The sequence below is a fragment of the Pristiophorus japonicus genome, chromosome 6 (assembly GCF_044704955.1).
Source record: "Pristiophorus japonicus isolate sPriJap1 chromosome 6, sPriJap1.hap1, whole genome shotgun sequence".
Classification (NCBI taxonomy): domain Eukaryota; kingdom Metazoa; phylum Chordata; class Chondrichthyes; family Pristiophoridae; genus Pristiophorus; species Pristiophorus japonicus.
The window spans coordinates 116111370-116138971 of record NC_091982.1 but is presented as its reverse complement, the minus strand read 5'-3'; the positions used below and the strand labels follow the sequence as shown (position 1 = coordinate 116138971).

Sequence of the window (27602 nt, the reverse complement as noted above, 5' to 3'; positions counted from 1 at the left end):
GTGGAGTGGGCTCGAGGGGCCAAATGGCCTACTTCTGCTCCTATTTCTTATGTTCCTATGAAAGTAAATGTGGGTACCTTATAGGCTGAGACGGGAGAAATTATAATGGGGAATTAGGAAATGGCAGAAGACACAAAAAAAACTCTCAGAAATAATGGAGAACTAAGGGTCTAGCGAGAATGAGGAACTGAAAGAAATTAGTATTAGTAAAAAAATAGTACTGGAGAAATTAATGGGACTGAAAGCCAATAAATCCCCTGGACCTAATGGCCGACATCCTAGGGTTTTGAAAGAGTTGGCTACAGAGATAATGGATGCATTGGTTCTCATCTTCCAAAATTTCATAGATTCTAGAACAGTTCTTGCAGACTGCAAGGTATTGAATGTAGCCCTGCTATTTAAGAAAGGAGGGAGAGAGAAAATGGGGATCTACAGACCAGTTAGTCTGACATCAGGAGTAGGGAAAATGTTAGAATTTATTATTAAGGACATGGAAACAGGGTACTTAGAAAATAATTATAGGATTGGGCAGAGTCAACCCGGATTTATGAAAAGTAAATCATGTTTGACAAATCTGTTAGAGTTTTTAGAGGTTGTAACTAGTAGAATAGATAAGGGGGAACCAGTGGATTTTCATAAGACATTCGATAAGGTGCCACACAAGAGGTTTGTTGTGGAAAAATATTTCCGAGACTGTATAATATATAAAGAGAGGTTTATTAAATCGGAGACAAAGCTTTGGGAGAAGTGTTAGAGACCCCTGCCTCTGAACCACTTCTCAAATTGGTATCTCCAGTGAGGTTCTTTTATCTTAAAAATTGTCACTTTACATCACATGCTTTAGCACTAGTCCTTGAGTCTAATCATCGCATTCATACAATTACTATCCAAGGCTGAGCTCTTGATATAAACCAGCCTGCATTGTGACAGGGCATTATAAACAAGTGCAGGCCATTTTGGCACCGGTATAGATAAACATACCTCCACTTATCTCTCCAGTCGTTCATTATCTCACTTTCCTATCTCCATAACTCAAGGCCAGCATACCTTGAAGTCTATAACTGTTTTTTTTATATAAAGCATATTGCATCAGTATTGTCCCTTACAAAATTCATTAAAGGGAAAATAAAAACAAATGTTTGGTCCCGTATACTAGTCAAGTATATGTCCAAAAATCCGCTCCAACAAGGTTATTGAACAAAAGTACGGCTCATGGGTGATATGTTCTTACTATACAGTATAAATGCACACGAGGCCCATACTTGAGAAAAGGTCACTGTGTGACCAGTTACCTTTATTACCAAAACCTTAAGAGCATGAAGGTGGGTGGAGCTTCCGCTTTTATATCGGAAAGTCCAGGTTTGGAGTGTCTCCCACAAGTTCGCCCCCTTGTGGTCAATGTTCTCAAGGTGTACAACGTAGGTCAGTTTATACATGGATTACAATGATAGTTGAATACATGACATCACCTCCCCCCCAAAGTCTTATTGGGATCACAGGTTAAGTCCCTCTGGTGGTTTACGCTCCCTTGTAGAGCGCCTGAGTTGGGGCTCCGGTTGTTGGGCGCTGGCCTGAGTGTCTGCTGTTTGCGGTGCCTCAGGCCTGTCCAGATTGCCCATAGTGACTGGGCTCTCCTCCACTTAGTTCTGGTGTTCGGTCACCTGTGGTGGAGTAAATTCTACATCGTGTTCTTCCTCTGCTTCTTCTATGGGGTTGCTGAACCTCCTTTTAGTTTGATCCACGTGTTTGCGGCAGATTTGTCCATTGGTAAGTTTAACTACCAAAACCCTATTCCCCTCTTTGACAATCACAGTGCCTGCAAGCCAATTGGGCCCTGCAGCGTAGTTAAGGACAAAAACATGGTCATTGACCTCAATACATCGCGCCCTCGCATTCCTGTCATGGTAGTCACATTGTGACTGGCGCCTGCTCTCAACAATTTCTTTCATAGTAGGGTGTATAAGGGATAACCTGGTTTTGAGAATCCTTTTCATGAGCAGCTCTGCGGGTGGAACCCCTGTGAGCGAATGTGGTCGTGATCTATTGGCCAACAAGAGGCGTGATAAACGGCTTTGTAGGGAACCCCCTTGGATTCTGAGCATCCCCTGAATGATTATCTGCACTGCTCGTTCCACCTGGCCGTTTGAGGCCGGCTTGAACGGTGCCGTTCTGACTTGGTTGATTCCATTGCCTGCCATGAAGTCCTGGAATTCAGTGCTTGTGAAGTACGGGCCATTGTCGCTGACCAAGACGTCCGGTAGCCCATGGGTGGCGAACATTGCCCGTAGACTTTCTACCGTGGCAGAGGATGTGCTTGAATTTAAAATGGCACACTCAATCCATTTGGAGTAGGTGTCTACTACAACCAACAACATTTTTCCCATGAAAGGACCTGCGTAGTCCACATGGATGCGTGACCATGGCTTGGCGGGCCAGGGGCTAAGGGGGGCTTCCCTGGGTGGGTTGCCCAGCTGAGCACATGTGTTGCACCTGCGAACACAAAGTTCCAGATCTGCATCTATCCCTGGCCACCAAACGTGTGACCTGGCAATTGCCTTCATCATGACGATGCCTGGGTGCTCATTGTGAAGTTCTCTGATAAACACCTCTCTGCCCTTCTGGGCCATGCATGATTACTCTGTTTCCCCACAGTAGGCAATCGGCCTGAATCGAGAGTTCATCCTTGCGCCTCTGAAATGGTTTAAACTCCTCAAGGCATGTCCCGTACGTGGCTGCCCAGTCCCCATTCAGGCCACATTTCTTAAATAAAGACAGTAGCGGGTCTTTATTTGTCCAGACTTTAATCTGACGGGCTGTCACACGTGAGCCTTCGCTTTCGAAAGCTTCAACAGCCGTGACCATCTCAGCATCATGCTCAGTTGCCCACTCAGTGGTGGCTAGTGGGAGCCTGCTGAGTGCATTGGGGTTTTCAGGGCCCGGTCTGTGCCAAATTGTGTAGTCATAGGCAGCTAACAGAAGTGCCCACCTCTGTATGCGGGCCAATGCATTCGCATTTATGGCCTTGTTGTCAGCCAAAAGGGACGTTAGGGATTTGTGACCTGTCTCCAGCTCAAATTTCCTGCCAAACAGGTACTGGTGCATTTTTTTTACTGCATAAACACATGCTAGCGCTTCCTTTTCTACAATCCCGTAGCCCCTTTCTGCCTGGGACAGACTTCTGGAGGCATAAGCTACCGGCTGTAACTGACCATTGGCATTCACATGCTGCAACACACACCCGACCCCATAGAACGACGCATCGCACGTTAAAACAAGTTTCTTACATGGGTCATATAACATTAGCAGTTTGTTGGAGCAGAACAAATTGCGTGCTCTATCAAAAGCCCTTTCCTGGCTGTCCCCCCAGACCCAATCGCGACCTTTGCGTAGGAGCATGTGTAGCGGCTCTGACAGCATGCTCAATTTGGGAAGAAAGTTACCAAAATAGTTCAGGAGCTCCAGGAACGAACGCAACTCCGTCGTGTTACGGGGTCTGGGTGCTCTCTGGATCGCTTCCGTTTTGGATGCAGTAGGTCTGATCCCATCTGCTGCTACCCTCCTCCCCAGGAATTCTGCCTCTGGAGCTAAGAAGACGCACTTCGCCTTTTTCAGTCGCAGCCCTACCTGGTCCAATCTGCGTAGCACCTCCTCCAGGTTGTTGAGGTGTTCTTCAGTATCGCGACCCTTGATGAGGATGTTATCTTGAAAAACCACCGTCCTTGGAATCGGCTTGAGGAGGCTTTCTATATTTCGCTGAAAGATCGCGGCAGACGAACGAATCCCAAACTGACATCTGTTATACTCAAACAACCGCTTGTGTGTCGTGGTCAGCTTCTTTGACTCACTCGCCAGCTCCTGGGGTCATGTAAGCTGAGGTCAGGTCCAATTTTGAAAAAAGTTAGCCACCGGAGAACGTCGCAAAGAGGTCCTCCACTCTTAGTAGCGGGTACTGGTCTTGGAGTGACATCCGATTGATGGTGGCCTTGTAATCGCCACATATCCTGACCGACCCATCCACCTTGAGCACCGGCATGATCGGGCTCGCCCAGTCACTGAATTCGACTGGCGAGATGATGCCTTCCTTCAGCAGGCGGTCCAATTTGCATTCTATCTTTTCCCGCATCACGTACGGCACCGCTCTGGCCTGGTGTCCGGGTTTATGTGAATCACTACCTTGGTCCCCATGAAAATGCCGGTGCCGGGTTGAAATAATGAATCAAATTTGTCTAGGACCTGTGAGCATGATACTCGCTCCACAGAAGAAATGGCATTGACATCGCTCCATTTCCAGCAAGCCAACTCCTTCCCAGTAGTGCAGGACCGTCCCCCGGGACAATCCAGAGTGGTAACCTGTTCTCTGAATCTTTGTGGGTCACGAGTACCGTGGCAATGCCTAGCACCGGAATGATCTCCTTTGTATATGTCCAAAGCAGTGCGTCAATCGGCAATAATTTTGGCCTCCTGGCCTTGGACACCCACAACCTTTCAAATAGTTTGATACTCATCAGGGACTGGCTGGCCCCTATGTCTAGCTCCATTAATACTAGGATGTCATTGAGGAGCACTTTCATCATTATCGGTGACATCCTGGTATATGAACTGTATATGTGCTCCACATGAACTCTCTGAACTTCAGCTTCCAGCGATTTCCCCCAGTATTCATTCGGCCTCGTAGGGCTTCCATCAGACACGTCCTCCTTGTACATCAACCTAGCTGCAGGCTTCCTGCGCATACTTGTCAAGTGACCGCTGACGTTGCAGTTACTGCAGGTATATTGCTGATACCTGCAAGCTCTGGCTGGGTGTTTGCCTCCACACCTCCAGTATGAGCTGGAGGCCCCATTGTTGGAAACAAAAGGTCCATTACCAGTCGATCGTCTCGGACTGTCTCTGTAACTGTCTTTAAGCACACCATTAACAGGTGTTGATGGCCCCATTACTGGCTGCATTGTCTATTGCGATGGCATGAATCGCCGTTCAGTTAGCCATTGTCTCTGTTAAATTTCCCCTTTGGGTTCGACTGCATGCTGGGGCATGTCCGATTGCCCTTGTCTGCCTAGAGAACTGTGTGCCGTGTTAACAATGTTGACTCCCTGGTCGTTTGCCACATTTGAGCCAAGATTTGAGCCAAGATTTTTGCCATAAATCATTCTGGTCTCTTCCTCCCCTGAGATAATTGTCTGGGCTATCAGAGCTGCCGCTTCCAAGTTCAAGTCTTTGGTCTCAATCAGTTTCCTGAAAACCCTAGCATGCCCGATGCCTTCAATAAAAAAAAGTCTCGCAGCATCTCCGCTCTGCATGCATCTGGGAACTTACATAGGCTCGCCAGTCGCCGAGATCTGCCACAAAGTCTGGAACGCTTTACCCTTCTCGCCGCCGGTGCGTGTAAAACCGGTGTCTCGCCATGTGCATGCTGCTCGCCGGTTATAGGCGTTCCCCAATCAACTTACTGAGCTCTTCGAACGTCTTGTCCACCAGCTTCTCTGGCGCTAGAAGGTCCTTCATCAGGGAGTACGTTCTGGATCCACAAACCGTCAGGAGATGAGCCCTGCGTTTGTCGGCCGAATCCTGTCCCAACCATTCATTGGTGACAAAACTTTGCTGTCGTCTCTCAATAAAGTCGTCCCAATCACCACTAACACAGTACCTCTCTTCTGTGCTGCTCGTGGCCATGCTTGCGTGGTTTAAATCCCAGTTTCTCGTCGCCAATGATATGTCCTTACTATACAGTATAAATGCATGTGAGGCCCATACTTGAGAGAAGGTCACTCTGTGACCAGTTACCTTTATTACCAAGACATCAAGAGCATGAAGGTGGTGAAGCTTCCCCTTTTATACCAGAAAGTCCAGGGTAGGTGTGTCGCCCACATGTTCGCCCCCTGTGGTCAATGTTCTCAAGGTGCACAACTTCAGTCAGCTTATACATGGGTTACAATGATAGTTGAATACATGACGATGGATTTGGAGGTAATATACTTGCATGGATTGAAGATTGGTTAACAGACAGAAAAAAGAGAGTAGGAGTAAATGGATCATTTTCGTGTTGGCAGGCTGTAACTAGTGGGGTGCCGCAAGGATCGGTGCTTGGACCCCAGCTATTCACAATCTATATCAATGATTTGGATGAGGGGACAAAATGGAATATATCCAAATTTGCTGATGATACAAAGCTAGGTGGGAATGTAAGTTGTGAGGAGGATACAGAGAGACTTCAAGGGGATATAGACAGGCTAAGTGAGAGGGCGAGAACATGGCAAATGGAATATAATATGGAGAAATGTGAAATTATCCACTTTGGTAGGAAAAATAGAAAAGCAGAGTATTTTTAAAATGGTGCGAGATTGGGAAATGTTGGTGTTCAGAGAGACCTGGGTGTCCTCGTACACGAATCACTGAAAGTTAACGTGCCGGTATAGCAAGCAGTTAAAAAAGCAAATGGCATGTTGGCCTTTATTATGAGGATTTCAGTGTAAGATTAAAGACATCTTACTGCAATTATATATGGAGTATAGTGTACAGTTTTGGTCTCCTTACGTAAGGAAGAAGATACTTGCCATAGAGAGAGTGCAACGAAGGTTCAACAGACTGATTCCTGGGATGGGGGAATTGTCCTATGAGGAGAGATTGAGTAGACTAGGCCTATATTCTCTAGAGTTTAGAAGAATGAGAGGTGATCTCATTGAAACATACAAAATTCTTACAGGGCTTGACAGGGTAGATGCAGGGAGGATGTTTCCCTGGCTGGGGAGTTTAGAACCAGGGGTCACAGTCGCAGAATAAAGGGTCGGCCATTTAGGACTGAGGTGAGGAAAAACTTCTTCAGGTGGTGAATCTTTGGAATTCTCTATCCCAGAGGGCTGTGGAGGTTCTCTGTCTTGAATATACTCAGTCTTTGAGTATATTCAAGATAGAGATCGAGTAGAATTTTGGATATGAAGGGAATTTTGTGATATGAGGATAGTGCAGGAAAGTGGAGTTGAGGTAACCCCGCTGTTGAGAGGCTGCACGCTGCAATCATTTTAGTTAGCAGGCACCACAAAGTACGTGTTTTGCCTGCATCAGAAGCAACGGTCGCAGGTTAATCATGCATCGCGATCCCCGCGCCCATTTTTAGGGCTATCGAATTTAGCCCCCTAAATATTTTCACTAGCCTATCTCTCATAGTACTGCTCACAGTAGGTCAATTGATCAGCTGTTTATAAGGACAGACATTACACTATGCAACACACAATGTATTATTCTGCTGCTAAGGTAGCCCCATCTTTAACTTGACCCATGAGGCCACACTGTCTAAATGCTGCCCACAGCATGTCCTGAGGTCACTTAGCGGGTAATTGGTTCTGTGTGGATTGGCAGCTAGTTGCAAGTGCCTGCCTGCTCATTAAGGTCAGAAAAAGCAACAGGAAATAACTAACTCTCTTCCTCATTTTTAGATGTTATGGTTATCGAGTTTTTGCATCTGTAATAGAAGTGTGACATCTGAAGTCAGATAGACTCATTGAAGTGCAACTTGTCTTAATCTATGAAATAATTCCAGGGAATTATGGACACACAATAAGATAGAAACATTGGAACAAAGGCATTTCATTGCCTGAATATCCAACCAGTGTGTGATGACATGCAGCACATCATGGAGGTCTGCCCAGGTTTCCTGCTAGTTGCTATGATGTATGTAATCTGCTGTAATCCTCAGTCGCCCTTTCTTTCCTATGAACATAAGAACAGGAGTAGACTATTCAGCCTCTCGAGCCTGTTCCACCATTCAATTAGATCATAGCTGATCGATACCTCAACTTCATCTTTGCTCCATATCCCTTGTTATCCGTATCTAATGAAAATCTGTCAATCTTAATCTTCAATCTTAAGTTCACGGCGGAACAACAGCCTTTTGGGGAAGAGAATTCAAGCTTTCTACTAATCTTCTTTGTTTCCCAATTTCACTCGGGAAACTTGGAGCAGACCTCCCCTTGTGTCCCCTTGTTATAGATTACCACAAAACAAGAAATAGTTTCCCTTTATCTACACTATTGAATTCCTTTATCATTTAAAGCACCTCTATTAGATCATTCTTCAAGCTTCTAAACTCAGGGGAATATAAGCCAAGTTTACGTAACCTTTCCTCATAATTTAACCCTTTAAGCTCTGGCATTATTCCAGTGAATATGTGCTATCCCACCTCTAAGGCCTGTATATCCTTCCTGAGATACAGTGCCTAAACTGAAGGCAATATTTCAGATAGGGTCTGACCAAGGCTCTGTACAGCTGAAGCAGAACTTCATCCTTTTTTATTGCAGACCCCTGAGCTAAAGGCTAACATTCATTCATTTTCTGATTACATTTACTGATTTCTGTACCTGAACACCCAAATCCCTTTGCTGCGTCACAGTCCCTAGTCTCTTGCTATTAAGAAAATCTCCCAATTTGTTTTTTTTTGGATCCAAAGTTGAGGATTTCATACTTCCACACATTGAACTCTATCTGCCACAATTTCCCTACTCACTTAATCTGTCTACATTTATTTACAATGTCCTGCTCCTACGACACAACTTATTCTTGCTCCTAACTTAGTGTCATCTGCAAACTTGGATACAGAGTTCACTATTCCTTCATATAAGTCTTTGATATCTATGGTGAAAAGCTGAGGCACTAGAATACATCCCTGGTGAACATCACTTGTTAAATCCCAACAATCAGAGTATATTCCCTGCTCTGTCTCCCAACTAATTTCTAACCCATGTCACAAGATCATTTATATTTCTGTATGCTTTGTTTTTCTAATAATCTCTTATGTGGGACCTGATCAAATGCCTTCTGAAATTCCATATAGACAACATCCATGGACCCTCCCCCCGCCACCATGTTAATGACCTCCCCAACAATTCAACTACATTAGTCAGACATGATCTTTTCTTCACAAATCCATGCTGACACTCTTTTATTTAAAATAACCTTGCACTTAACTCACTTGAAGGTTTCAGAGGAGGGTGGAAGGTGTGAAAGAAAGACCACAGTGCAGCTAAAACTTTTGAAACCTACATAGCCAAATGGCAGAGAGCTGCACCATGCTTCTCTGATTCATCGCTGCGTACTCTTGTGGAGGCTGTTAGAGCATGCAGACTGGCCCTCTTCCCTGCTGACTGACAAAGGAGACCTCCACAAGAAACAAAAAGAGCTTGGCTGGTTTTGTATTGCTGCAAAAACTTCCTTGGAAACTTCCCACTGTTTGTCTGTGGGGTCACCCATTAACCCAGTTTATTGTGGTCAATTTAGTTCTCATCCATTCAAAAATCTTACTTTCGTTGTGACTCTTGCTTCTCCCACTCAAACCTAATATCAAATGAAATTATATACATATATTTCACCCACTCCCTTACGTGTCAGAATGTCTCTAGCTCAATGACTCTGAGCAGAGTGACTCGAGGCATTGACATTTCCTACAAGTGTAGTTATCCGGGACAGTCTCACTGTTCACAGCAGAAATTACCATGGTGCCCGATTGCAGTAAAAAACGCAATTGGTTTGTCCGACCAGTGGAATCCATGTGAAAGAATTTATTTCAATTAAATAGTTTCTAATCTAAGCTCCTGTTCCTCGTTCCATTTTAAGGTGTGGGGATCACCATGGTCCTTGTGATTACAATTTCCAACATTGTCTACCCTTGCATCATCGGCTACAGCCTGTTCTACTTATTTGTTTCCTTCCAATCCCCCCTGCCGTGGGCAGACTGCTTCAGGTGGTGGGGTGCAGATGAAACATGCAGCAGGACTCCCAAAGGTACTGTGTTAACTTCTATTGGGTAATTCTCTTTCTACATTGCATCTCAGCTTGTACATTTTTTTCTAGTGCTCTTTTTGCTTGTATCCACTGTTTGTGTCCACTGTTTGTGTGTGTCTCTCTGTTTATATTTCACATAGTTTCTCTTGTCTGTATATCTCTATGATTGTGCAGGAATCTTTTTTTTATCACTTTTTGTCTTAACGTTAGCTTTTCCCAATGTGTCTGCCATCTTCTGTATATTTTTTACTCTCCGTGCCTCTCTCAAACTCTCTGCCCTCTTGTCGCCTGTATTTCAAATGCCGTGTTCATTTTCTCTTGTCACCTCTCACGAAGTCCTGCCATTCGACTCATGACTCCAAATTCTAATTTGTAAGATATCAAAGATTAATTCTGCTTGAATTAAGCAGAAACAATTTCAAAATCTTAGATGTGACGGGTCAGTGTGAAACACCTAAAAGGAAGAAAAAAATGCTTTAAATTTTGAAGAAACTCTTATTATACAGACTGGGACAGTGGGCGATGTCTGACCTTATTATACAGACTGAGACTGTGGGTGATGTCTGACCTTATTATACAGACCGGAACAGTGGGTGATGTCTGACCTTATAGTACAGACTGGGACTGTGGGTGATGTCTGACCTTATTATACAGACCGGGACAGTGGGTGATGTCTGACCTTATAGTACAGACTGGGACTGTGGGTGATGTCTGACCTTATACAGACTGGGACAGTGGGTGATGTCTGACCTTATTATACAGACTGGGATTGTGGGTGATGTCTGACCTTATTATACAGATTGGGACAGTGGGTGATGTCTGACCTTATTATACAGACTGGGACAGTGGGTGATGTCTGACCTTATTATACAGACTGGGACAGTGGGTGATGTCTGACCTTATTATACAGACTGGGACTGTGGATGATATCTGACCTTATTATACAGACCGGAACAGTGGGTGATGTCTGACCTTATTGTACAGACTGGAACTGTGGGTGATGTCTGACCTTATACAGATTGGGACAGTGTATGATGTCTGACCTTATTATACAGACTGGGACAGTGGGTGATGTCTTACCTTATTATACAGACTGGGACTGTGGATGATGTCTGACCTTATTATACAGATTGGGACAGTGGGTGATGTTTGACCTTATTATACAGAAGGGACTGTGGATGATGTCTGACCTTATTATACAGATTGGGACTGTGGGGATATCTGACCTTATTATACAGACCGGGACTGTGGGTGAAGTTGGACATACAGACTGGAAACTGGGGATGATGTCTGACCTTTTGTGATGATTGAAAATTTTGGGCACAATTCGAGTCATAATTTAAGGGATTGTTGTTTTCATATCTTAAAGCTCTTCCCTTGGAGAACAGTGCAAAGTAGTGGAATGATTCACCGGCTGATTAACTGTAGGACAGGTCATAATTTAATTGCTTCTTCCACAAAAGGAACCATCTATATTCCAGCCGATAAGATGGTTAGTTTTACATGACTGGAGAGTTTTATGGGCAACCCCTACTCAAAAGACACAGATTTCTCACTGGATGCCAACCAGAATTAAGAGCCAGAGCTCCTTGTCTCCACTCACCAGGACTGTCTGGAATGGGGATCGAATTCTACACCTCCTGACACAGGGGCGGGAATGTTACCTCTAAGCCACCATCTCACTCCAATATTAGAGGTACTTTTTGGCCCACAATTTCCCACAGCAGGTCATCAGCTGGTCTTTCCCTTGCATGTTTAGGGGCTGAAATTCGGTGGTTACCATCAGACAATAATGTCCCGGAGAACCGAAAACCTCTGCGCAAATGGCTTAGCGCCCGTGTTCTGTGATGTTACCGCCTGTTGCAAACTTTGCTTGAGCTTTTACGACGGCACAAAGAAGTACCGCCACGCCTTCTGCCGCCAGAAAAATCATGACGTCATTATGCGTGCAACGCCTCCCTAGTGTCAGTGACCCAATCTCCGTTTTTTGCGCTTCACCGGCTGGCGTGAACTCGGCACAAAAAGTTGGCATTTACAACTCATGATTGCGATGCCGCGGCGGTATGTAAAGGAAGTAGCAACCAGGGCACAGAGATCACGGTGAGCACTACATATTCTCCTAGCAGAGTGCGTTGATGTTGGCATGCTGCTGCTGCTGAGTACTTATGTTGATGACTACCATTTCAGCAGTATTGAAGAGTTCCATTTCAGATCCATTGCCGAATACCATCTCACTCTTGCCTTTGGCAACTTGATGGGGGCAGTGCTGGCACACCAGCTGGCGGTGACTACTTCGAAGGTGCCAGCGACATCGATGGGATATGGCCAATGTGGGTCCATGCCTGAGGAGGGGCAGGTGGCCTTAACCCCCTAGGGTTTACCATGCACATTCTTCATACCTTGATATGTCGGAGGAGCAGTGCATAAGAACAGTGCACCTTCTGCAAGAAGGTGGTCACGGAGCTCTGCCATCTCCTGCACACAAACCTCTAAGCTGAAATTGGCACCAGGACCTCGCTGTCAGTGGCAGTGAAAGTGACAGTAGCACTCAACCTCGATGCTACCGGGTCCTTCCAGGCTCCTGTAAGCGATATATGCAACATTTCGCAATTTGCAGTACATTGCGGCATTCGCCAGGTGACCAACGTTCTTTACAGCCTCGAATGAACTACGTAAAGTTCAGCATGTCCAGGGAGAACCAGGATCAGTACTCCTGTGGCTCCGCCATGTTTCAGGGAGCCATTGATTGCACACATAGAATCATAAAAATTTACAGCAGGGAAAGAGGCCATTTCGACCCATCGTGTCTGCGCTGGCCGACTAAGAGCTATCCAGCCTAATCTCACTATCCAGCTCTTGATCCATAGCCCTGTAGGTTACGGCACTTTAAGTGCACATCTAAGTATCTTTTAAATGTGGTGAGAGTTTCTGTCTCTCCCACTCTTTCAGGCAGTGACTTCCAGACTCCCACCACCCACTAGGTGAAGAAATTGCACCTCATAAGAACATAAGAAATCGGAGCAGGACTAGGCCATTTAGCCACTTGAGCCTGCTGTGCCATTCAATAAGATCATGGCTGATCTGATCATGGGCTCAGCTCCACTTCCCTGCCCGCTCCCCATAATCCTTTACTCCCTTATCGCTCAAAAATCTATCTATCTCCGCCTTAAATATATTCAATGATCCAGTCTCCGTAACTCTCTGGAGCAGAAAATTCCACAGATTTACAACCCTCTAAGAGAAGAAATTCTTCCTCATCTTTAAATAGGTGACCCCTTATTCTAAAACTTTGCCCCTTAGTTCTAGATTCCCCCATGAGTGGAAACATCCTCTCTGCATCTACCTTGTCGAGCCCCCTCAGAAATTATATGTCCCAATAAGATCACCTCTCATTCTTCTGAACTCCAGTGATTACAAGCCCAACCTGCTCAACCTTTCTTCATAAGTCAACCCCTTCATCTCAGGAATCAACCAAGTGAACTTTCTCTGAACTGCCTCCAATGCAAGTATACCCCTCCTTAAATAAGGGGACCAAAACTGGACGTAGTACTCCAGACGTGGTCTCACCAAAGCCCTGTAAAATTGTAGCAGGACTTCCCTGCTTTTATACTCCATCCCTCTTGCAATAAAGGCCAACATTCCATTTGCCTTCCTGATTACTTGCTGTACCTGCATACTAACTTTTTGTGTTTCATGCACAAGGAACCCCAGGTCCCCCTGTACTGCAGCATTTTGTAATCTCCATTTAAATAATAATTTGCTTTTTTATTTTTTCTACTAAAGTGGATAACCTCACACTTTCCTACGTTATACTCCATCTGCCAAATGTTTGCCCATTCACTTAACCTATCTTTATCCCTTTGCAGATTACTTGTGTCCTCTTCACAACTTGCTTTCCACCCAGCTTTGCATCAATAGCAAACTTGGCTACATTACGCTCGGTCCCTTCATCCAAGTCATTAATATAGATTGTAAATAGTTGAGGCCCCAGCACTGATTCCTGTGGCACCCCACTTGTTTCCATTTGCCAACCAGAAAATGACCCATTCATCCCGACTCTCTGTTTCCTGTTAGTTAGCCAATCCTCTATCCATGCTAATTATCACCCACAAGCCCAGGAGCTCTTATCTTGTGCGGTAACCTTTTATGTGGCATCTTATCAAATGCCTGCTGGAAATCCAAATGCACCACATCCCATTATTAAAGATTAAAGTGTCAGATGGTTGATGAGCAGTGGCGGACAGTTAAGTAGATATTTCATAACTCTCAACAAAAATTTATTCCAATGAGAAGGAAAGACTTTAAGAGAATAGATATCCATCCGTGGCTAAGGAAGTAAAGGATGGTATCAATTTGAAAACAACAGCATACAAAGTCACCAAGACTAGTGGGAAGCCAGAGGAATGGGAAACATTTAAAAACCAGCAAAGAACGACTAAAAAAATAATAGAGAGGGAAGATAGATTATGAAAGTAAACCAGCAAGAAATAAAAAGACAGATAGTAAAAGTTTCTACAGGTACATAAAGAGGAAGAGAGTGGCTAAAGTAAATTATGGTCCCCTAGAGGATGAGACTGAGGAATTAATAATGGAAAACAGCAAAATGGCAGAGACTTTGAACAAATATTTTGTATTGGTCTTCACGGTAAAAGACACTAAAAACATCCCAATGCTGGATAATCAAGGGGCTATTGGGAGGAACTTAAAACTATCACTAACAAAGAATTACTTTATAAAATAATGGGACTAAAGGGGAACAAGTCCCCTGGACCTGATGGCTTGCATCCTACAGTCTTAAAAGAAGTGGCTGCAGAGATAGTGGATGCAATGGCTGTAATCTACCAAAACTTCCTCGATTCTGAGGAGGTCCCGGAGGATTGGAAAACCACAAATGTAAAACACCCCTATTTAAAAAAAGGAGGCAGACAGAAAGCAGGAAACTATAGACCAGTTAACCTAGCATCTGCCATCGGGGAAATGCTGGAGTCGATTATTAAGGAAGCAATAGCAGGACTTTTGGAAAAGCATAATTTAGTCAAGCAGTCAGCATGGTTTTATGAAAGGGAAATCGTGTTTGACGAATTTGCTGGAGTTCTTTGAGGATGTAACGAGCAGGGTGGATAAGGGGGAACCAGTGGCTGTGGTGTATTTGGATTTCCAGAAGGCATTCGATAAGGTGCCATGTAAAAGGTTACTGCATAAGATAAAAGTTGTGGGTAACATATTAGCATAGATGTGGATTGGCTAACTAACAGAAAACTGAGAGTCGGGATAAATGGGTAATTTTCTGGTTGATAAACAGTAACTAGTGGGGCGCTACTGGGGCCTCAACTATTTACAATCCATATTAATGATTTGGATGAAGAGACCAAGTGTAATGCAGCCAAGTTTGCTGATGATACAAAGATAGGTGGGAAAGCAAGTTGTGAGGAGGACACAAAAAATCTGCAAAGGGATAAAATCAGGCTAGGTGAGTGGGCAAAAATTTGGCAGATGGAGTATAATGTGGGAATGTGTGAGGTTACCCACTTTGGCAAAAAAATTAAAAAAGCAAATTATTATTTAAATGTAGAAAAATTACAAATTGCTGCAGTACAGAGGGACCTGGGGCTCCTTATGCATGAAACACAAAGTTAGTTTGCAGGTATAGCAAGTAATCAGGAAGGCAAATGGAATGTTGGCCTTTATTGCAAGGGGGATGGAGTATAAAAGCAGGGAAGTCCTGCTACAATTGTACAGGGTATTGGTGAGGCCACACCTAGAGTACTGCGTACAGTTTTTGTCTCATTATTTAAGGATGGATATAGTTGGATTGGAGGCAGTTCAGAGAAGTTTCACTTGGTTAATTCCTGAGATGAAGGGGTTGACTTATGAAGAAAGGTTGAGCAGGTTGGGCCTGTACTCATTGGAGTTCAGAAGATTGAGAGGTGATTTTATTGAGACATATAAGATAATGAGGGGGTTCGACAAGGTTGAAGCAGAGAGGATGTTTCCACTCATGGGGGAATCTAGAACTAGGGGGCACAGTTTTAGAATAGGGGGTCGCCCATTTAAAACTGAGATGTGGAGGAATTTCTTCTCTGAGCGTTGTAAATCTGTGGAATTTTCTGCCCCAGAGAGCTGTGGAGGCTGGGTCAATGAATATATTTAAGGCAGAGATAGACAGATGTTTGAGCGATAAGGGAGTAAAGGGTTATGGGGAGCGGGCAGGGAAGTGGAGCTGAGTCCATGATCAGATCAGCCATGATTTTATTGAATGGCGCAGCAGGCTCGAGGGGCCAAATGGCCTACTCCTGCTCCTAATTGTTATGTTGTTATTCACTTGTTCCCCCTTTCCTCTCAGCTCGTTACATCCTCAAAGATCTCCAGCAAATTTATCAAACATGATTTACCTTTCATAATACCATGTTGACTCTGCTTGACTGTATTATGCTTTTCCAAATGTCTTGCTATTGCTTCCTTAATAATGGACTCCAGCATTTTCCCAATGACAGATGTTAGGTTAACTGGTCTTTGGTTTCCTGCTTTCTGTCTAGCTCCTTTTTTAAATAGATGCGTTACATTTGCGGTTTTCAAATCCTGCTGGGATCTCTCCAGAATCCAGGGAATTTTGGGGTAGATTGCAACTAATGCATCCAATATCTCCGCAGCCACTTCTTTTAAGACCCTAGAATGCAGACTTGTCCACCTTTATTTCCATTATTTTACAGAGTACTTTCGTTTTAGTGATAGTGATTATTTTATGTTCCCCTTTCCTATAGCCCCTTGATTATCTATTATTATTCGGATGTTTTAATGTCTTCTACCAGGAAGATCGATGCAAAATATTTGTTCAAAATCTCTGCCATTTCCCTATTCCCCAGTCTCATCCTCTAAGGGAGCAACGATTACCGTAGCTACTCTCTTCCTTTTTATATACCTGTAGAAGCTCTTACTATCTGTTTTTATATTTCTTGCAAGTTTACTCTCATAAACCATCTAATCTCTCTGTTATTTTTTTTAGTTGTCTTTTGCTGTTTTTTTTTTAGATTTCCTTGCATCGTTCCCAATGAAATGTATTTCTAAAACACATTCCACAATTTCCAGATCCACTCTGCAATCTCACTCTGGATGATGGATATTTTGAAATAATTAATACAACATGGCTGCAGGCAAACAATGAAACATGCACGAATGGATCAGAAATCTACGTTCCTTACCAGGGTCCAAGTGAGCAATACTGGGAGTAAGTAAATTGCTACAGATCGCTGCACCTATAACCTGCACAGCTGTACCAGTAGCTTCCTCTTGGGAAGGTCAGTTGGGTGAATGTCCTGTTTAATGAGTGAAAAGCTGTTTGATTTAGATAGAGGCATTATTTACATCATATGTCTGTTACAAACTAACATCACAACAGGGGCCCTTTCATTAGTTAACAGAGCCCTGGTCTAACCCTGCAGGTTTACTTTAACAATATATATATACAGTGAGACGTTTTTTATTTTCTTCTTCACGGAAGAGATTCACCACTAGAACTGCTAAACATTAAATGGTTCAAATTATCTGTGACTGATATCCCTTTCACTGCTTTTAATTGAATACAGTATTGTGTTTAACCCACAGACCTGGTGATTGAATTGGGGAAACTGTTTGGGAGCAGGTCCCATGTTTAACAATATGAAGGAGCTGAATTCATTGGGAAATACATTGACTAACCCAAGTAGTTTTAACAGTGCTTTGTAAGTCAGTCAATGAAGCACTGATAGGAACTCCTTCAAATCAGCTCTCCAGGGAATCTCTTCAGCAATCACTGTTTAAACAAAGTTTTATGTTTAAAAGCATCAATAAAAACAGAGAAAATTCATAAAGGATATCAAATTTAATCTTAATTCTTGGTAGCAATTCAGTTCTAAAAGAACTTAAATTGGATATTGTTGAATGCCATTTTTTTGTATTCGTTCCTTGGATATGGGAGTCTCTGGCAAGGCCAGTATTTATTGCCCATCCGCAATTGCCCTTGAAGGTGGTGATGAGCCACCTTCTTGAACCACTGCATCTAGTAGATGGTACACACTGCAGCCACGGTGTGCCAGTGCTGGAGGGAGTGAATGTTTAAGGTGGTGGATGGAGTGCCAATCAAGCGGGCTGCTTTGTCCTGGATGGTGTCAAGCTTCTTAAATGTTGTTGGAACTGAACTCATCCAGGCAAGTGGAGAGTATTCCATTACACTCCTGACCTGTGCCCTGTAGATGTTGGAATGGCTTTGGGGAATCAGAAGATGAGACACTTTATGAAAAATACCTAGCCTCTGACCTGCTCTTGGAGCCACAGTATTTATGTGGCAGGTCCAGTTAGGTTTCTGGTCAATGGTGACCCCAGGATGTTGATGGTGGGAGATTCGGCGATGGTAATGCCATTGAATGTCAAGTGGCGGTGGTTAGACTACTGCTTGTTGGAGATAGTCATTGCCTGGCACTTGTGTGGCACGAATGTTACTTGCCACTTATCAGCCCAAGCCTGAATGTCATCTAGATCTTGTTGCATTCAGGCATAGACTGTTTCATTATCTGAGGAGTGGTGAATGGAACTGAACATTGTGCAATTTCCACTTCTGACATTATGATGGAGGCAAGGTCATTGATGAAGCAGCTGAAGATGGTTGGGCCTGAGACACTGCCTTGAGGAACCCCTCCAGGAATGTACTGGGGTTGTAATGATTGACCTCCAACACTACAATCGTCTTCCATTCTGCTGGGTATGACTCCAGCCAATGGAGAGTTTTCCTTGATTCCCATTGTCTTCAATTTTACTAGGGCTCCTTAATGCCACACTCGGTTAAATGTTGCCTTGATGTCAAGGGCAGTCACTCTCACCTCACCTCTGGAATTCAGTTTTTTAGTACATGTTTGGACTAAGGCTGTAATAAGGTCTTGAGCCAAGTGGTCCTGGCTGAACCCAAACTGAGCATCAGTGAGCAGGTTGGTCAGCAAGTGCCGCTTGATAGCACTGTCGACCACACCTTCCATCACTTTGCTGATGATTAAGAGTAGACTGATGGGGCGGTAATTGGCCGGATTGGATTTTCCTGCTTTTTGTGGAGAGGACATACATGGGCAGTTTTCCACCTTGTTAGGTAGATGCCATAGTTGTAGCTGTACTGGAACAGCTTGGTTAGAGGCACTGCTAGTTCTGGAGCACAAGTCTTCAACACAACAGCCGGGATGTTGGCAGGGCCCATAGCCTTTGCTGTATCCAGTGCGCTCGACCATTTCTTGATATCACATGGAGTGAATTGAATTGACTGAAGATTGGCTTCTGTGATGTTGGGGACCTCAGGTGGAGGTCGATATGGATCACCCACTCGGCACTTCGGGCTGAAGATGGTTGAAAATGCTTCAGCCTTGTCTTATGCTCTCGCGTGCTGAGCTCCGCAATTGTTGAGGATGGGGATATTCATGCAGCCTTCTCCTCCCGTTAGTTGTTTAATTGTCCAGCACTATTCATGACTGGATGTGGCAGGACCGCAGAGCTTTGATCTGATCCGTTGATTGTGGGATTGCTTAGCTCTGTCTACAGCATGCTGCTTCCGCTGTTTAGCATACATGTAGTTTAGAGGGAGCAGCCAACCCGGAAATCGGCGCGGTCCCGGCCTGCAAGACCATCAGCAGGCCGGGGCCATCAGAGGGAGCAGCGTGCAGCGGCATACCACTGCAGGAGGGCGACAGCTGAGAAGTCAGGTCACTGATTGCAGTGCGAGCAGGCACAGCAGGAGGGGGCGAAGGAGCGGCAAGAGTTTGTAGAAGGAAGTGACCAGGGCCCAGGAGAGGCGTGAGTCTGCGGCCCAGAAGAGGCGAGGGCCCAGGGGCAGCATGGGCCAGTCCACACTGCTATATGTGTGCACTAGATCCATGCAGCAGAGCTGGTCTCCAGTCGTCTTGGGTAATCCTTGCTACTGGACCAAGACCTAGCTCTGTCAAGCCCGTGTGGTGTCTGGTATACAATGGCCACCACACGTTAAAAGTCCAAGCACAAGCATCTTTCACCCTTCAACATGTAGTTCTGGATCTGGAATATTAAGTCCTTCATTGAAACATCTGTGAACTTATTCCTTTTTGGTGTGAAAGCAAGTCATCCTCGTTTCAAGGGACTGACTATGATGATGAGTTCTGTGTTGCACCTTCCCCAGGTTGGTGCTTCATTTTTAGGTACACCTGCTGCTGTTCCTGGCATGCTCTTCTGCACTCCTCATTGAACCAGGGTTGGTGGTAATGGTAGAATGAGTGATGTGCTGGGCTATGAGGTTACAGATTGTGGTGGAATACAATTCTGCTGCTGATGATGATCCACATTGCCTCATAGATGACCAGTTTTGAGTTGCTAGATCTGTTTTGAATCTATCCCATTTAGCATGGTGATAGTGTCACACAACACGATGGAGGGTTTCCTCAGTGTGAAGATGGGATTTTATCTCCACAATGACTCTGTGGTGGTCACTGTTACCAATACTGTCATGGACAGATGCATCTGCGACAGGTGCATTGATGTTGACGAGGTCACGTAGGTTTTTCCCCTCGTGTTGGTTCTCTCACTGTCTGCCGCAGATCTAGTCTGGCAGCTATATCCTTCAGGACTTGGCCAGCTCTGTCGGTAGTGGTGCTACCAAGCCACTCTTGGCAATGGACATTGAAGTCCCCCACCCAGAATGTCCTTGCTACCCTCAGTACTAATGTAAATGTAGATTCTTTTCTCTCAATCTGGTTCAGTAAAATTACTAAGTCGAATACCTCTTGTGCTTTGAACAAATCAGTCTTTATTTTACCGGCCGGCAAGACCTATCGGACAGAGGATATACATTCTCGGTCGAGCGTACACACTCCCTACGGATAAGTGAAGTTACATCGTAAAGCGACAACAGTTATACATTCTCGGCAAAAGATAACAAGATAGGGCTAGAGTGACATCCTAGTTCAACCTATCTCTTTTGGTCCCTCTTTCCCTTTGTCCACTCATAAGCCGACCTAAGTATGGTCTGATTTTAAACAAAGACCTTCTGTTAATGTTTCAGGTTAATAACATGATTTAATAAGACCTTGAGGTTTTTCTGCAAGCTGTGGGTTTTGTTTCAATATGTGTTAGTGTTGTAACATTTCGCAGTCTCGAGTCCGAGATGTCATGGCTATTCCTCCATAAATTCTTTGTTAGCTTATACTGTCCCTTTACAATTCCCACGTTCTCAACTTCAATGTCTCTATACATTTTAAACATTCACATTCCCCCCTTTTATCATTCCATGATAACACTTAGGATCATTCTAGGAGTAAAATGTATCGGGAATGTGAACACACCTAATATCCAGAAAAGTTCCCATTTTGCGCATAAACATAAGACATGTAGCTCTCGTCTCTGTCTCCCCTCCCATGCGCCGAAACTGTCTTATATCAACACTATTATACAGACTGTGGCATACAGACACAGTTTCATCTTATGGCTCAGGATTCAGATAAATAGTCCAATTATTTTGCTGATTAAAAGAGTTCAGTTTTCCCGTCTCTCTTCTCAGGTCACTGTCGGTGTAGCTGGCTGTCTATCACTACGGGTAAAAGTTCAAACTGGTCCACATTCCAATTAGGATGCCAACGGCCTTGTTCAGCTATGGAGAAGAGGAAGTCTGAAACAGAAACAGGAGTTAGAATAACCAGTAAAATAGGTTCGTTAGAGGGTGGTGAGCTTGCAGTGGTGCAGGTGAACCCAGGCACCCCTCCCCTCAACCTTGGCTGCAGTGGGGGTAGTGAGTAACACCTGAAAAGGCCCCTCCCATTGTGGCTCTAATCCCTTCCGAATCCATACTTCCCTGGTGCCACGAGGGACAATTCGGGTAAAACTGGGAGGTCGAGGTGAGCATCTTGAACCTGGTTGTGAACTCGTCGCAGAGCCTGAGTCAGAGAAAGAACATAGGTGGTCATCAGTCGAGCTGAGATCTCATATCTAGGAACAATTTCCCTCATTAACACCTTAACAACAGTTTGAGCATTATTGTCCAGGTGAGGGTAGGCTTCAATCCATCTGCTAAACACATCTACTATTACTAACACATATTTGTAACACTGAACTTTTTGCAACTCAATGTAGTCCAACTGAAATGTCTCAAGGGGACCTTCGGGTAGGGGCGTTTTACCCCAATCACAGGGGACTCCCTTCCCTGGATTATGTTGCTGGCCAACCAGGCAATGACTACTGATGTTCTGGGTGAGCGCCTGGAGTCTAGGGTGCCACCAAGTAGCCAAAAGTGTGTCACTCGTGGTCCTTGCTCCACAATGAGTAGCAAAATGCATACATTCAATAACCCATAGAGCCAACTTGTCAGACATGCAAGTCTGTTCCGTGGGAGTGGTCCAGAGTTTAGAAACATTGTCATAAGTACATGCATAATATTTCCACAACAGTTTATCTTTTTCAGGAGCGTCCTCCTGTGCTTTTATAACATCTTGGATGGTTGGCATTGGTTTTTCCAAGGCTAACTTATCCTTCGCAGGATTTTTAGTCTGACTCATAATTTTGGGCACTACCATCTGTTGGTCACGAAAGGCCTGTTTGGCCTCTTGGTCAGGACAACGATTCCCTATATCAACCAGAGAATTTCCAGTAGTGTGGGCGGTACATTTGACAATGGCAATGCGTTTGGGGAACATGAGGGCTTGCAACAAATCAGATACTAGCTGTTTATGAGATATCTCATTCCCCTGTGAGGTTAGGAATCCCCTATTTTTCCATAATTGTCCGAAATCATGGACCACCCCAAAGGCATACCTAGAGTCGGTATAGATATTGACTTTGAGATCTTTGGCCAAGATACAGGCTCAGGTGAGGGCGAATAGTTCAGCTTGTTGAGCAGAATAGGCGGTTTCAAAAGCGGCAGATTCCAAGACCTGATTCTCCTGGTTTACTATGGCGTATCCTGAGATTCATGTATCTTCTGGATTAATAGAAGTACTTCCGTCAACATACATAAACAATCATGACTGGGTTCTTCCTCATCTTGGGGTGGCTCAGTAAGAATACAGTCTGGATCTTCCATTGGTACATCAACTAAATCTTCCCTGACTGATGTGGCCTCTTAAATTAAAGATAAGCAATCATGACTGGGTTCTTCCTCATCTTGGGGTGGCTCAGTAAGAAAACAGGCCGGATTAATTGCAGTACAGTGCCGAAAGGTCAGTTTAGGATTGCCTGTGATTTCAGTGAGTTCTGTCGGATAGAGGGCCAGTCCACATTGCCCTGCACTGGGATCTCAATCGGATCAATGGGAGTATAACCCACTTGGGAGGGCTCCTCTGCCCACACATGAGGATCCACATAGTCAGGTATGTCCGAGCCAGTATGATGCTGTAGAGTCGTTAAGACCTTCTCGGGGTCCCCATGAAATTGGATTGTTCGGCCATGTTTTACGATTTGCACATCCCGGCTGGTAGGGTCAGCCTCATCTATGGCCTTACATACCATAACTCCCAAATCTTTAGCATGGTGAGGGGCTAATACTTCACGAGCAATATACGGTGCCATTGTTAGGGGCTGTTTCCACAGATTCTTATCCACTTCCACAAAATCTGCCTCTCTTTCCAGTCCAGTCACTCTAGCCCTTAATAGAATTCCCTTCACTTCCCCTTCGTGATCCTGATAAAAGTTCTGCAGGTCCTGATTCTTTCCACTGGGATCGTATGCTAGGATCACGTGATAGGGTGCCTGCGGCAGGTCCAGAGACCACCACTGAGGGGTTCTAGTGGTATAATACTGCCGCTTAAGGGTTTCCTGTTTTACAATAATCCCATCATCTCCACACTCCAAATGCAACTGGAATTTGCAGAGGAGATCTCTAGCCATCAAGTTACAGTCCAGATTGGTTGTGATAACAAATCGATGTTCCACCGATTCTTCCTGGTAATCCATTTTAACCGGTTCTGACACTGGTAATGTCTAGATTTGTCCCAGGAATCCTGAAAGTTCCTGTGTTTCAGTAGAGGCAGGGAGTTTAAGCTTTGATTGTACAGAAGACATGAAGGCTCCCGTATCTATCAAAAAGGGTTGCCACTCATTAAGAATTTTTAACAATATCATTGGTTCGTCGTCCGGGGAGGATCCCTGCACAATCAAGCTGCGTAGTCAATCGGGGGACAATTGACCAAAGGGGTTGTTCTGGGAGAAGTTAGTGTAAGATCCTCCTCTCCCCCCTTGTCCCCCTCCTCTTCCTCCTCTTCCTTTTCCATGCTGACGGTAGGGGCAATTTTTATTCCAATGTCCTTCCTGCCCACAGTCAATTCCTCTTACCCAGTCCCGGCCTCTTCCCATACCATGCCGGGGACAATAGGGAGGTTTATTAGCAGAGCTCGGGCCGTTTGGTTGTTTAGTATAACCGTATCCTTGCTTATCCATCCAATCCTGTATGCAACACTGCGGTTCTATTGATCCTTCCTCCCGAGATGGCTCTTCCTTTCTAGTCACGTATTCAGTCTTGACCCGGGTTGGGGGCGCACCTCCCCCCTCCCCTTTCTTTTCCTGCCAATAATATCTAACTGCCCTTTCCATTTGTCCGGATAGCGTGAGCAATCAAATAGTTGTTCGAAGATCACATAGACATCTATAGTGGGGTGGTCTGCGGCTTGTTGTGCATCAGGGTTTGGCATTGGTCTGACAGGGAATTGCTGTCGGGACTTTGGGATCTTGGAAATCATTTCTAGGTCGGAGGATGTTTCGGAGCTGTCTGACTGCTTGACAGTTCTGCGTCTCGATTGGCGGGCTGTTTGCTATATCTTTCACAACTTGGACTGGTAGATTGACTATAAGATTTACGGGACTGTCTGTGATGTCGAGATATAGTTCTGCCCTTTCGAGTGTGAGATCTGGTCCTTTCGGCTATATTGCTTGTGAACTGGGGATCCGAATCGCTATCAGAGGATGAGGAGTCAGTTTGGGTTTGTTGCTTTGGTAGTATGGGGTTATTTTTAACTCCTCTCGCCGGAGTGTAAGGTGGAGGGTGTTGGGAAGAGGACTGGAGCAAGGGGCCAGGGGGTGCGGGAGGCGCCGTTGGGCGCTGAGTCAGTGACCACTCATCAATTTCATCATCAGCCTCGGTTAACACAAGGCCAGCCATTTTACTACGTAGTCGGTCAATACCTTTCTCAGAGGTCCCAGAGGATCTCTTAGTAAGTTTCTCGTGCGCACATTCTTTTTTTTTTAAGACGTCTACAGTTTTAACATGTGTTCCCTCTGTCAATGAAAGTCCTAATTTAATAGCATTTATTTACCAACTTGACAGAAGTGATGCATCTTTTAATTTTTTTTTACAATCCCTGTGCTTTTTTGCTACTTCTACGCTTCTAGTGCCACCTAGAGGTCATTGATCATCTCCTAATAATTTGCTCAGGGCTCCTGATAATTTTCTAAAGTCTTCAGCTCTTTCAGAGAATTCCTCACATAACTTTTGTAGTGGACTATCCGCATCCGTTGTTTTATCCAACTGATTACCCATTTTCACGTTGCCCCTCGTATTACCGTGTTGTTACGCGTTCGTGTCGTCGTGCAATTTAAACAAACTTAAAATAAACACAGACTTTACGGAAACTAACACTGACTTTGAACCAACTCCAAATAAACAGACTTTACTAAATCTAACACTGATCCGCGTCGCCCCGCAGTTCGCGTCGCCGTGCGATTTAAAACACTTAAAACTAACAAAGACTTACTGACACTAGCACTGACTTTCGCGGTTCGCGTTGCTGCGCGTTCGCGTCGGCCCACGTTTACTTGGGCGCGTGCTGCTGCACGTCTCTCGTCACCACGCGTTAGCGTCGCTGCGCGTCTGCGTCACCACGCGTTAGTATCGCTGTGCGTCTGCGTCAGCCCTCCACTCGGCCGCACGCTCGCACCGCTGCACGTCTCGCATCGCTGCGCGTCTGCATCACTATGCGTTAGCGTCGCTGCGCGTCTACGTCAGCCCTTCACTCGGCTGCACGCTCGCGTCGCTGTGCGTCTCACGTCGTTGCCCGTCAGCACCGCTGCGCGTTTGTGTCGGCCCTACCTTCCGAGTTGCTGCGGGATTTAAATTCAATCAGTGCCTAGACGGGCCAAGTGATATACAAGGTCGACGTCGTACCTGAATTGAACACCTATCCTCTATTTAATTCCCCATTTTATTCCCTGTGAGCCTAATTTTCTAAATTTGATTTCTTATGAGCCTTATTTAATTTCTTTTAGTCTCCAAATTTCCCTATCCTTTCGCGTCACTGCGCAGTTTAAATTCAATTAATCAATGAAAGCCCTAATTTAATGGAGTTGTTCTGCCAACTGGACAGGAGTGATTTTTTTTTTTTACTGCAGTGGAATTTTTCCCATAATTTAAAATCTCAGAACATTTTTTTTTTTAGCACCTATTTAGTACGTTACTTTTTTTTTGTATTTTCCATAACTAGAGAGAAGTCTGGCACGTAGGCTGTGGACTGCTTTTCGTTATCTCAGTTGTTCCAGCCTCAAGGTCGTGTTATTTAATATAATATTTTTTTTTGAATCCTTTTGAATCCATCTCAGTTGTTTTGCTGTGCCTTCTCTGAATGTTTTCTTTCAACAAGTTTGTGAGCATGTTAAATCCTTTTTTTTTAACCACTGGGACCATGTAATTTTTTCTTTTTTTTTTAACAAACCTATCCTTTGTGCATTTCCTGGCTCCGTAACTTATCATCCGAATATACGTAACTCAATAAGGTTCACACTCTTAAACTTCCCACATACAGGACAACACTACGAAGGGTTAAAACAAACTTTCATTCTGTTTGAGATAAAACAAACCACAACTCCCCGGCTTTTTTTTTTACAGTAAAAATCACAGAAGCATTTCTCATTTAAACAGACATTCACCAGAGTCTCTTTTCTTTCCTATTTCTTTTTGGATCCATGATTGATCATCTATCCCCATCTAGCTCTAACTATAACTTATCTTTCCAAGTCGCCGCTTGGTTTGCGTCATCGCACAATTTCCCTATCTCTATCCCTATTCTAAGTTTGAAAGGTATTCACCAGATTGTCCTGGATCTCGTTCAGACACGACCTGAGAACCAGCGAGTGGCTAAACTTTCCTCAGACTTTTGAAACCGGGGGAAACTGGAGCAGTATTGAAATCATACTCACTCCAGTGGCCACTTTCCCCTCGTCTTGTCCAAGGCTAGTCTGGCTCTTAATTCGCAAGTTTTCTGCAGTCGTCCGTTGAGATCCCACTTCTGACACCAAATGTAAATGTAGATTCTTTTCTCTCAATCTGGTTCAGTAAAATTACTGAGTCGAATACCTCTTGTGCTTTGAACAAAGCAGTCTTTATTTTATCGGCCGGCAAGACCTATCGGACAGAGGATATACATTCTCGGTCGAGCGTACACACTCCCTACGGATAAGTGAAGTTACATCGTAAAGCGACAACAGTTATACATTCTCGGCAAAAGATAACAAGATAGGGCTAGAGTGACATCCTAGTTCAACCTATCTCTTTTGGTCCCTCTTTCCCTTTGTCCACTCATAAGCCGACCTAAGTATGGTCTGATTTTAAACAAAGACCTTCTGTTAATGTTTCAGGTTAATAACATGATTTAATAAGACCTTGAGGTTTTTCTGCAAGCTGTGGGTTTTGTTTCAATATGTGTTAGTGTTGTAACATTTCGCAGTCTCGAATCCGAGATGTCATGGCTATTCCTCCATAAATTCTTTGTTAGCTTATACTGTCCCTTTACAATTCCCACGTTCTCAACTTCAATGTCTCTATACATTTTAAACATTCACACTTCTTCCAAGTGGTGCTCAAGATGGAGGAG

At 44.5% G+C, this 27602-nt stretch overlaps 1 protein-coding gene and 1 long non-coding RNA gene across 4 annotated transcripts in view; one reads left to right on the top strand and one right to left on the bottom strand.

The window, feature by feature from the left end:
• The window catches only part of LOC139265763 (sodium- and chloride-dependent neutral and basic amino acid transporter B(0+)-like), a 94653-nt gene that overhangs the window by 8582 nt on the left and 58469 nt on the right, over window positions 1–27602 (top strand). For both annotated transcript variants that reach the window (XM_070883136.1, XM_070883135.1), the window contains exons 4-5: window positions 9607–9774; window positions 16861–16999. In XM_070883136.1, the coding sequence (XP_070739237.1) occupies window positions 9607–9774; window positions 16861–16999 (307 nt within the window). The remainder of the gene's footprint in view (window positions 1–9606; window positions 9775–16860; window positions 17000–27602) is intronic.
• LOC139265764 (uncharacterized) lies at window positions 20541–27563 on the bottom strand. 2 transcript variants are annotated; one of them, XR_011593625.1, is made up of 2 exons: window positions 27086–27563; window positions 20541–21686 (listed from the first exon to the last, which is right to left on the bottom strand). It is a non-coding gene; the product is annotated as an uncharacterized lncRNA (long non-coding RNA). The 2 variants fall into 2 exon arrangements; XR_011593626.1 differs by having other exon boundaries at window positions 20541–21421.